Source organism: Canis lupus, chromosome 10, assembly GCF_003254725.2.
Source record: "Canis lupus dingo isolate Sandy chromosome 10, ASM325472v2, whole genome shotgun sequence".
Lineage (NCBI taxonomy): Eukaryota > Metazoa > Chordata > Mammalia > Carnivora > Canidae > Canis > Canis lupus.
The window spans coordinates 43,056,850-43,068,845 of NC_064252.1; the positions used below are offsets into that span (position 1 = coordinate 43,056,850).

At 41.6% G+C, this 11,996-nt stretch overlaps 1 protein-coding gene across 1 annotated transcript; it reads right to left on the bottom strand.

Moving 5' to 3' along the window:
* Positions 1-2,790: 2,790 nt before the first annotated feature.
* On the bottom strand, positions 2,791-11,705 carry PDCL3 (phosducin like 3). Its single transcript, XM_025463862.3, has 6 exons — positions 11,586-11,705; positions 9,384-9,513; positions 7,207-7,297; positions 6,798-6,941; positions 5,580-5,788; positions 2,791-3,160 (listed from the first exon to the last, which is right to left on the bottom strand). Exons 1-6 carry the CDS (start codon positions 11,589-11,591, stop codon positions 3,018-3,020), a joined length of 723 nt encoding a protein of 240 aa, XP_025319647.3. The 5' UTR covers positions 11,592-11,705; the 3' UTR covers positions 2,791-3,017.
* Positions 11,706-11,996: the final 291 nt, after the last annotated feature.

Here is an 11,996-nt window from a genome sequence, read left to right on the forward strand (position 1 = left end):
CTCTGCCACAGAACCTAAACATTCTCACTTGTCTGAGGTTCCCCATCAAGGGAGAGACTGAAATCAAGAGGATAATTTGCTGGAACAAAGTCCTGAAGAATGTGGGAGAGAGTAAGGTCAAAAGCATAGAAGGAGAGTTTCAACTTGGGAGAATAGACACATCCTCATTTGAGACCAAATGGAACAGAAGGAGAAGACAGGCCACTCTGTCGGTATGGGATGGTAAGACTGGAAGCCAAGGGGCTTCCTCATAGGGTGCACATGACAAGGTCTGCTATGGAGGTCACAGAGTTGTGGTGGGAGGGGGTCAGCGTGCAGAAGACAGACCATCTGCTGTGTGAATGTAAACAGTACCAAAAATGCATGTTGAAAGCCACCTGTCAAAAAGGTTATACTTATGAGTAAAAACTGGTTTCCATAAGCAGGAGAAAATCATTTCATAGAAACATGATTCTAAAGTAGGCAACACCGTCACAACACATTTGGCCTGTCACACTTGAAAAGCACTTTGTCAAAATCTGGTCTCGTTACATAAGAAAACTGAATCTAAAGTTGGAGGTAACAAATGGCAAAAAAAAAAAAAAAAAATTTAGACATCGGTGATAAAGAACACCCTTAACATTCTTTTCATAACTCTCCTAAAGTGCCTTTCATATGCAGTAGAACTCTTCTGAAGTATTTCTGAGCCACCCACCTTGGAAGCTCTGTGGTAGATATCTGCTGAAGCCATGGTCAGCAACCTTGGGGAGTGAGGATATAAATTGAGGTTTGCAATAAGATAGGAGTATACAACTCATCTACAGCCTTTCCTTCCTCTACAAATAAGGAAGAATCAATTTTATTTGATTATTCTTGTTCTATTTCACTTCTCCCAATTATTATCCCAATTTTCCTGAACCATTTCTTACCAATCACTTAAGAAAGGACTACCTGGGGAACCCTGGGTGGCTCAGCAGTTTAGCACCTGCCTTCAGCCCAGGGCGTGATCCTGGAGTCCAGGGATCAAGTCCCACATTGGGCTCCCTGCATGGAGCCTGCTTCTCCCTCTGCCTGTGTCTCTGCCTCTCTCTCTCTCATGAATAAGTAAATACAGTCTTTTTTTTTTTAAAAAAAAAGGGCTACCTAGTACTTCCTATAAACCTTTCCTCCGAACACTGGAAGACAGACTCTAGGTATCCTTTTTGTTTGCCTTCCCTAATCACTGTGTGTTTCTGCTGTGGAATTAGATAAACCCAATGTTTAAGCATCAAATTGTATCAACTGTCACATCACAAATGCTCCACATGAAATAGAAAGTTAGTCGTAAATAGCAAAGTCTCCCAAAATTAACTTACAGAAATTTGCCGCTCAGGTTCTAATAGCAAAGTCTCCCAAAATTAACTTACAGAAATTTGCCGCTCAGGTTCTAAATCACAATACTGATTTTAGAAGAGAGATGTTTCTATTTAAATCAAGTTCAGCCAGCATGATTAAATAGCTGCCTGGGGCCTAGGTGCCATGTGGCCAGAAAGGGCTCACCAGCCACATCCAGAGGTCCCAGAGCTGGTGTTGAGCTCACACTATAAGCCTTAGCCCAGCAGAGAGGCAGGATGATGAGGCAGTTCTCAAACTTACAGAGATCAAATTCGCACAGTGAACATTTAGAAGTACATCCTGCATGAGCTCCACAGTGGAATAAAGCCTGCTGTTTTCCATCACGGTGGACACTGCCCCCCACCACGCTCAAGCAGTGTTCTCTCAAGAGCTGTATGCATTGCAGCTCTCAGTCAAATGCAGCACTCTAGATTTTCACCTTTATTCTTCCCACAACATTTCACTTTAATGTCAGCTAACAATAGAAAATCAGAGGAGGCAGCTCTCCCACAAAACCCATGGTACTACCAGGCAAGTGAAAGAACTGACCACACTTGTATCAACCTGCAATTAAAATTTCATGAAAGATCCTTCAAAGTAAATTTGTTAGATGAGTACATTTTTAAAACCAGCACTGGCTCTCATATGTAGGAAAACAAATATTCACTAATACAAACACTTCTGACAGATAAAAATGGGTCACAGCTGTTTGTTACTCTGAATTACAGCAAAAATAAATTTTGTAATGTAATCTGAAGGAACTCTAGGCCTTCCATAATTCTTAGTTTTAAGATTCAAACCCAGATTAAATACTACATCATTCAACATAAACATTAGAGAACACTTCCCCTAATTTTTCTATTAATGTTATTTTGGCAAGAAGTGTTAAGTGCTAAGAGGATTCTACTTCAGAAAATACTTGATGCTTTTTACTGATGGAGATATAATTTATCATTTTATGTGCTATTATCTGTCTACAAAAAAATTTAAGGTGGTCTTTTACAGTAATTGGGATTAACTGACATCTCAGGCTGAGACAAAAATTATTTTAACTAGAAAAAAACATTTAACCAAAAATGGCAAGAAACTGGAATCTTTCAGTTACTCTTTTGAAAAGACAATGTTTTATTTTTTTATTTTTTTAAGACAATGTTTTATAAAAATGATTGCCTATTTCTTCTAAATAAGACAAACACTAAAATTTTTCCTATCAATCTTTTTTTTAGTAATTTTGTTGCTATCCTTATAAAGCAAAAATAAATGATAATGTAACTATAAAGCTTAGTTTGCAATTTTTCCACTGTATAATTTAGTCACATTATTAAAAAACACTTCACATTCACTCTTATGTAGCTGTATGTGGATAAATGGTGAACAGACAGTTTCATAGCTTAAAATATAAGTAAGGAAAACTTAGACATCTGCCATACCAATAGCTGGGGTTTTGTTTGTTTATTTATTTATGGAAAGGTTATTCATTTAAAAAGAGAGTTCTAAGAAATGTAACACAATTCTCAGCAATAATGATTCTTGAGATCTGTGAGATTTGAAATATAATTGTAAAAAAATTAAAAGCTGAAAAGAATTTCTATTTTTTCCTTTTTAAAAAAATCCAAATGATTTGTCACATCAAGGAAGTCTGGCACATTACCAAGGCCACAGTCTTAGTCATCCTCAGAATCGCTGTCCCTTCTTGTGGGAATGGAGCACCGCACTGAGGATAGCAAAGTGTCTTCAATTGGTTTCTTAGGGTTTTCCTCCAAGTCTGTCTTGATGGCTCCAGACTCTGACAGTTTCCACTCCAACTCTACATGATAAAGAAAAACCAAATTACCTAAGACAGTCGGCACAGGACCCTCACCCTCAAGCCCATCAAGCCAGTTTTTATCTAAGCAGAACTATGCAGCAACATTTGATGATAATTTTAGTGCTGTAATTATAAGGCACCTAGAAAAGAAAAAAATCAGACCTTTAAGAAGGAAAACAAAACAGTTGTACTTTTTTTAGAAAAGGAGATCAAATGAGATACTATATATATTTGAATCTACGGTAATTAAAAGAAAAAAGACTAAACCTGTCTTCTAATGACTAGTTTCTCAACTCACACAATTTTCCAGGAAAGAAGTCAGCAAGAAGCATTTAAAGGAAATACTTTTCACAGTCCTGCTGGCAATCTAATCATTACATCTAATTTTAGTTAACAAAAGGAAATTCTTAGGCCTCATTCCAGTATCTCAATCTATTAGAGTCAAAGGATAAATGTATGATGACATCCTAGAACTTATAATTTGCTCCAAGTAATAAAAACAATACCAAGAAAATAAAGAACCAGCAACCAAAGCCTCAATTCCTATTTCACTCTCTTAGGATCCAATGAAACTCCATATGGGTGTGAGACCTTGTGAAGTGAAATCAAGTGATACATTTTCCACTGCAGAAAAGACCCCAGACACTACATGAGTTAGGAACTACATGAGACACTCTACAGCAAACTGCCTGGTTTCAGTGATGCTCTGTTAATTAGACACCTCTATTAAAATGTGACAATCAATTTTATTTAAGTTCTATTAATTAAAATGCTCCATGGAGATCAATAATACCAGTATTTAAAGTCCTCAGAAAAAAAAAAAAAAAGAAAGAAAAAGAAGAAAAAAAAAAAAAGTCCTCAGTACCTGAGTTGAGTGTTATGAAAATTCAGAAAATTTCTTTAGAAAAAAAAAAAAGAAAAACCTTGATTCCAATTCTTGACTCAAGAATATATTTAGATCCACCTAAACATACATATATATTGGTGTATGTATTAATGTTACTGTTCATTTACACACAGTAATCAGTGTAAGTTCACTAATCTTCAGGTAAGACTTTTTCTAGAAATACACTGACCTACTATTATATTCCCATCTCTTTTCCCCTCATGGTATATCAAAAGACCAGACTAAGATGCAAACATATACTTAGTTTGAAATGCAGTATGCCTTTGAACATTAGAATAATGCATAATTGTTGTAACACGCATTGTATATACATGTGCACAGATGTTAAAACTTATCCCAGTTGAGCGCCTTATATATTTATATAAAATGGTATATAGAGTCATACCGTAACATGTTTTTAAGCACAGGTAGACATGTTATTTCAATAATGAGTGACTTAGGAGAAAGCCCTCAGGCCTTAAGTTCTATCTTTCATGTTATGAGTATATACATTTTTTTTTTTTGGTTAAAGATTTTATTTATATATTCATGAGAGACAGAGAGAGAGGCAGAGACATAGGCAGAGGGAAAAGCAGGCTCCCTAAGGGGAGCCTGATGCAGGACTTGATCCCAGGACCCCAGGATCACACTTTGAGCCGAAGGAAGCCACTCAACCACTGAGCCACCCAGACATCCTGAATCTATACGTATTTTGACACCTCGTATAACAGGTAGAAAGGAATAAAAAAGATACATCCTTCAGGAATAAAAGGATACACCCTTCAGGAGTTAAGAGGTAGAACTCAATAAAATTTTAACTTAATAATCACTAAGATATTCAACTGAGAAAATATGAATGGGGTGTGTGTGTATATGTGTGTGTATTCACACACATATACATATAACCTATACACGTACATAACCAATATATGTATACAACTTACGTATATACATATTTAAGCATCTGTTAATAATATATTCATGTGAATTAAACAAAAAATGAATGTTGAGATCTTGATCTATAACTTAAAACATATGCAACTATAGGGACAAACAAAAGATATTAGACATTAATATTAAATATACATACTTTAAAACCCAGTGTGCTCTTTTAACAGAATTCTTAGAGAGCTGTTATAACTGCCCCCAATGACTCATCATCTTTTTTTTTCCCCCAAAGATTTTATTTATTTATTTATGAGAGACACAGAGAGAGAGGCAGAGGCACAGGCGAAGGAGAAGCAGGCTCCTCACAGGGAGCCTGATGCGGGACTTGATCCCCGGACCAGAGGATCACGCCCTGAGCCAAAGGCAGATGCTCAACCGCTAAGCCACCCAGGCATCCCCTCAATGACTTATCTAATGAGAGAGTAAATCTGCTTCCTCCTTTTTATCACTCACTCACAGGGTCAAAGGTAACTTTGACAAATCATCATAACACATGTCTCTTCAACAGAAACATCCTCTCATCATTTATAACATGCACTGGTCATCCCTCATATGCCCTGGACCATCTCACAAAGAGACTCTTACCATCTATTGTCAGATTCATGCCACCAAACACTAGAGGTCCAATAAATTGAGCCTTGATATCACCTTCAAGGTAAACAAATATTGTAGGCAGATTCCTATCAGGATAATTGGGTATGCAGGTTGTTGAAATGGCTTTGATAAATTTGACATCAGGAAACTTCCTGGCAAGTCTGCTGAAGTGTTGATTTATGAGGGCACAGAGGGGAATCCTGTAAAAGAGAAATGGGAAACAATGATGAGAGAGGAACTCTATAAAAAAGAAACAGAAGCAACTGTAATTCTGCATTTCTATAGGGCAAAGCTCAACTACCTTTCTACCTATGTAAACTCTCATCATAGCTTCATAAGTGATTCTGGTACTCCAGCCTAGATGAATTAACATCTTTTTAAAAAACTTTCTAGTATGTTCGGGGAAAATGAAGAACTCAAAATCCAAAATCCAATTTAATTTGACTCAATAATAAGTGAGAAAAAGGGCTTCAATGTTAAAGATAATTGTTTTGCCCATCTGTATGAGAGAACATTCAAGATTTAGAAGGTGTGAAAGGGTCAGAAAGCATTTCCTGCTTTTAAAAAAAAAACTTCCACACAAGTGCACAGTAGGAGAATACGGCTGGAGGTGAGAAATAGTGGAGGGCCACTGCAACACTTGGCCTGGAACAATTATTATAAAGGTCAACTCTGACATCTATGAGAATGATTCACTACATGGGATTCTGAAATGCCAGAGTTTCTCTAGAAGAGTAAATCGGAATTCTTTTTCAATAAAAGCAATCTTCATTGCTACAATGTAACAAAAGCATTATTTTTAGTCACAAATATTAATTTTAAAGTCTGAAGACGGGACACCTGGGTGGCTCAGCGGTTGAGTGTCTGCCTTCTGCCCAGGGTGTGATCCTGGAGACCTGGGATCGAGTCCCACATTGGGCTCTCTGCATGGAGCCTGCTTCTCCCTCTGCCTGTGTCTCTGCCTCTCTCTCTCTCTCTCTCTCTCTCTCTCTCTCTCTGTGTGTCTCTCATGAATAAAAAAATCTTTAAAAAAATAAATAAATAAAGTCTGAAGACTTAGACATTAGGTGTGGGCAAATCAGCAACAAAACACACTAGTAAAAAAAAATGATAAAACAAAAACAACAAACCTCCAATGTGGATTAAGCCTGAGATGTCCAAGACATAAATTCAAATTAACATTAAGGACAGTGTGTAAGATCAGCTCACCCTTGTTTGTAAAGGTGCAAGATTACCCACAAGCCCTCACCGGCTTTGGTAACTTCTTGAACATAATCCTTTCCTGAGATCTCTAAAACTTCTCCAAATTTATTCTTCAGTTGTGTTGCTTTCCACTCAGCCAGCCTTTGCTGCCTGCACAGCACAAGGAGAAAGAGCGACATCTTACACATATACACACACCTTTCAGACAGTGACCTTTATAAAGATCCAGATCCTTTATAAAGATCCTTTATTTGCCATGTGGCAAAAGTCTAAGACCAGTTCACTGAGGTCCACAATATTACTACTTAATTATAGTCCTTCCCAAAAGCTATCTCAGGCAGAAATCTAACTTTTCAAAAGACACACATTTTAGTGCCACACAAAAAACCAAACAGTCCCTCTCGGTGGCACTAACCTGTACATTTCAATAGCACGTTCATCTTCCTCATTAAATTCGTCTTCATTATCCTCCAGCTCTTCCAAAGTCATATCTTCATACGTTTTCACTGAATGTAGTTAAGTTAGCAAAAACCAAAAAATGTAAAAGATGAACAAACCTGCATTTTGTTTTTCCTCCTTTATTTTTCTCCTAAAGATGTGCATGCAACATCAAGCGAAAATAAAACTCATTCACCAAAGCTAAAATAAAAAATACTGAAGGTATTACACTAGTAAATCAGAACCTGAGATTGTTTTAAAAAGATATAACCATGTTGACAAATGCAGCAGGACTAACTCTCCTACCTCCACACAATAGTAAGTATATGAATGAGAAGTTTCCCAAGTTCATAAAACCAGAGAGTTGTATTTGCCTGAACTCACCTGGTCTGCTCTTCAAGTACATACACCCATGGACCAGTGTATTAACAATTCTATCTTTGAGGACATGGAACGATACAGTGGGTGTCCCCCACACACCCTTCCTAGAGTTAAAGGGGTCATCACAGGACGTCTTGGTCTCCAGAGTGATAGGCAGCTCCCTTTTCTTTTAACCAACTGCTATAAAATCTTTATTTCATTTTTATTGCCATAAGCATTCTTGCTTCTTGACATCAAATCAGATTTTTGTTCCCCCATTCCAATTCTATCACTACATACTGTTCTTACCAGGGTCAACAATGACCTCACCTTCCTGACTGATGGGTAATAGCACTGATCCAACCCACCACCGCTTCCTCTTTGAAGCTGGTCCTCCTCTGGCCTCCAGGATGCTTTCTCTCCTACTTCTATGACTGCCCATCCTTTGGACCTTGGCTGATTTGACTCCTTTTACATCTATACCCACTCCCTTGGTGATTGCATCTCATGGCTTTATGCCTCCAGCCCATATTTCTCTGATTTGGAGAAAAACAGACAACTGCCTACTTGCCATCTCTATTTGACTAATAAAAATCTCAATGTTTCTATGTTCCAAACAGAGCGCCTGATCCTAGCTCCAAACTGCTATTCACCAAGCCTTCCTCATCTCGGTTGGAGGATATGCCATCCTTCAGGCTGCTCAAGCCCAAAGCCTTACAGGCATCCTTCACTTCATTTTTCTCACAGCTCTCACAGGATCCACCAGCAAATCCTATTGGCCCTACCTTCAAACTATTTCCAGATCTGACCACATCTCACCACTTCCACCAACACTAAGTGGACTGGTCTAAGCCAATGGTGCCTCTTGCCTGAATTACTGTAGTTTCCAGACTCATCTCTCTACTTCCTGACTTGCTCCCCATCTTCCATACTTGGAAGGGCAGCAACAGGAGGGTGCTGTCAACATGTCAATCCTCTGTTCACACCTCCAGTAACTTCCACCCAACTAGATATAAAAGCCAAAGTCTTGGTTATAACAGATACAAGGTCCTCAGCGGTTTGACCCCACTTGACTCTCTGAACTTACAACCCTTTCCTAGTCATACTGGCTTCCTGGCTGGTTCTCCAACATGCTCTTCACTCACTTAAGTAGCTCAGTTCAACTCCCTCCCATCTACTTAAATGTCACTCTCAGTAAGGCTCTCTCTGACCCTATCTAGATTTATACTCACCCTTCTTCCAACCCTTTCCAGGCCCTTTCCCTGCCTTATTTTCCCATATTTACTTATGTCTTGTTTATTGTCTGTCTCTCTCACTAGAATGTAAGCCCCATAAGAACAGGGATGTTTTGTCTGGTCTGTATACAGCAAGAGCCCCAGTGCTTAGAATAACACCTGGTAGACAGTCATTATTCAATAAACATTCACTGGATAAATGCTTTCTAGTGAATTCATCTCTAAATTAGCTCTAACATGGAAGAAGACAAAAGTATTGGCCCCTGTGATCAATGGGGCATTAAGTCAAGACTCAGAAATATTTTCTTCAGGATTATCAGGTGCTCATCTGATACAGACAAGAAGCTGTGGAAATGTGGAAATTCTACAGCTCAGGAAGTTGAAGGTTAGAGGACAGCCTGTGACACACTTAAGGTCCCAGAAATAGTGTCTATCCCAGCACTCCAATCCCTGGTTCCCAATTCCTGCTCAGAACATCCTTCTACCAAAGCAGTTAGAGGCTTAAAAAGTTGTTTCTTAATCCACAGACAGAACAAATAAAGAATATAAGCAATCTCACCAACTGACTGCTGAAGGACTCGCTGTTCTTCTTCTTCTGCCTCCTTTTCCAAATCTTTCAAACTTTCCTTTGAGGGCAAGATGCCCTTTTTGCGTAAGATGTCATTCCACTCAGTGTCTGCATTAGGGTCCTGGGGGAAGTGGACCAAAAATACTATGAGTGCAAAGTCCACTACAAAGGGTGTCATGTTAGGGAAAGGGTTGAATGGGAAAGGTGGCGGGAAGAGGAATTCAAACCAAATTATTCTGTGGCCTATTTCTGAGAAAGTGTCAAAAGATCCACCAGCCCTGTTCTTTTCCTGTTCATTCAATTTCACCCTCACCATGCAAGACACACACCCAGTAAATAGCCTTTGGTAAAAATCAGGATATGATGTGCAAATCAGTATCAATTCTCACACCAGGACTCTAACCTGGCTTCTATTTGATATTTTTATTAATGCTTCAGAGTGATTCATTCAACATATACTAAATGCTTGTGGCAAGTGTAATGATCAACAAGCTGTCGATCTAGAGAGTTGTAAGAGGTCTGCATTCCACAGAATGGGTAGGGATATTGTCTCAGAAGTAGATATTTAACCATCACTGAAAAGTGAGAAGGAAGCAGACGTGAGGAATGATAACTTAAGAAATTACTTTCCAGGCAGAGGAACCAGCACGTGCAAAGGGCCCAAGAATGGAGATAGGAGTATCGTAAAGTTCTAAGTGGCTCCAGTAGAGTCAGGAGGAGGAGAGCCTGATCCTAGGCTGACAAATTCTCAAACAGCTCAACCTGAGAGGAAGAACGGAGACCCCTTGGAATAGCTCACAATGGGTAACGCCTACTGAGTACCAGGTGCTGGGCACTCTCTGAAGCCCTTTACCTGGACCTACTTAGTAAATCCTCACAAGCCTAGGAAAAGATGTGACATTTAGGAAGACACTGTCATACTGGGACGAGTCAAATTTACCAGGATCAAATGTCAGAAGGATACATGTCAAAGTGGGCTCTAGCTCCCCAAACTAGCGAGTCAAACACTGGTTTTGCCTGGCTGCTAATGGACCGGTCTGGCATAGGAACTCCAAGAGCACTGTGGAGAGAGCACTAAAACAGCCAGGCTGCAGCCCCAACTCCACATCACTGTCTTGCTGAGATCTATCAAAAGAAAATGAACAGAATCCTTTCAACGGGGTGGTCAGGGAAGGCGCTCAAGAAATGACATTTCAACGCAGGGTTCTAAGGGACAGAGAACGCCAAGGAGGCCAGGGCAGCCCTGGAGCTCTCTCTTCCCCACTCCCGAGTGTCTGGCTTCTGGTAGACACACTCTATTTGTAGACGCTTATCCTGCCCAGCTCCCAAGCAAACCCACACTAACTCCATTTGTCATGTGCCACTTAGCCAGCGAGGATTTCATCAGAATTCCTAACTACAGTGAGGTCTAGGAAGCAGCAGGATGACCTCTGGCAAAGGGTCCTTCGACAAGGGGCAGCATTTAGTCCAAAACTTTTGCTAATTTCCATGATGTCTTCATTTTCTTTCGCTGTAAGTTTGTCCAATTCCATTAGAAAATTTCTGATACGAAAAAAAAAAAAAAGAGGACAAAACTAGGGGGTTTGGTTTTATCTATTTTCAGACAGTAACTGAGAAGGACCTAGGGCTGAGCTGGGAACCGGGGAATCGGAGAGGGAGCGCACCTCAACCTGCACACCAGCGCGAGGGAGGGAGAGGATGGGACAGATCCCTCACCCGGCTCCGGCTCCGGCTCCCGCTCCGGGTGGGGTCGGGGACACGGGCTGCGACACCGATTACGTCATGGGATCTCCAGGCGGGACCCTTCCCTCATCCGCCTCAGCTTCCACATCCACACAACGGGCCCCTGACACACTTGCTCAGGTGCGAAGAGAATTAACAAACAGGAAGTAACCCTGTCAGGTGGGATGGGCGAAGCTGTTCACACACGCCACGTGACGGCCCCAAAAGCCTGAGATTTAGGGGCGAGGCCCACGGGGTGCGGGTAGCCAGCCCGCGGCGCCCGGCGGGACCACGCCCGCCCTCCCGCACTGCGCCTGCGCCTGCGCTCCGCCTAGGCTCGCGTGACCTTTCTTGCGCCGGTGGCGCCCGGCGCTCCCCACGGTCCCAGCCCAGACGGTCTGCCGCTGCCACGGACCCAGCGGGGCAGACGCGCTGCGGCCCCCCCAGGCCTCGGCCCCCCAGGTTCTTTACCTGCATGGTGCCCAAAGTTGGTCACGCCAGGCGGAAGCCGTGTCCCCGCCCCTCAGCTCTCCGCGCATGCGCCCAGCCGCCACCCCCCCTTCCAGCCCGGCCTTGGCCCCGCCCCCTAGCAGGGAGCAGGGCGGAGCCAGGGAGTCAGTGAGACGTCTGCGCCTGCGCCTGCTGCTCTAGAAACCGGCGCGGAAGCTGTGCGCATGCGCATGGGGTCCTGTCAGTGCGGGGGGCGGTCCGCTGGCGTCACGTGACCCGGAGCCCCTTCTCTTTGCTACCTTATTAGGGCAGGCCTCGGTCCTTGGAAAGGTGGGGCCGGATGGAGGAGGTGCTCGTTGCGAGGTGTCGTCTGCTGCCTCAGACCCTACCGTTGTAAGGAGGGCTCGGCTCCCGAAGTCAGAAATAGAAAGG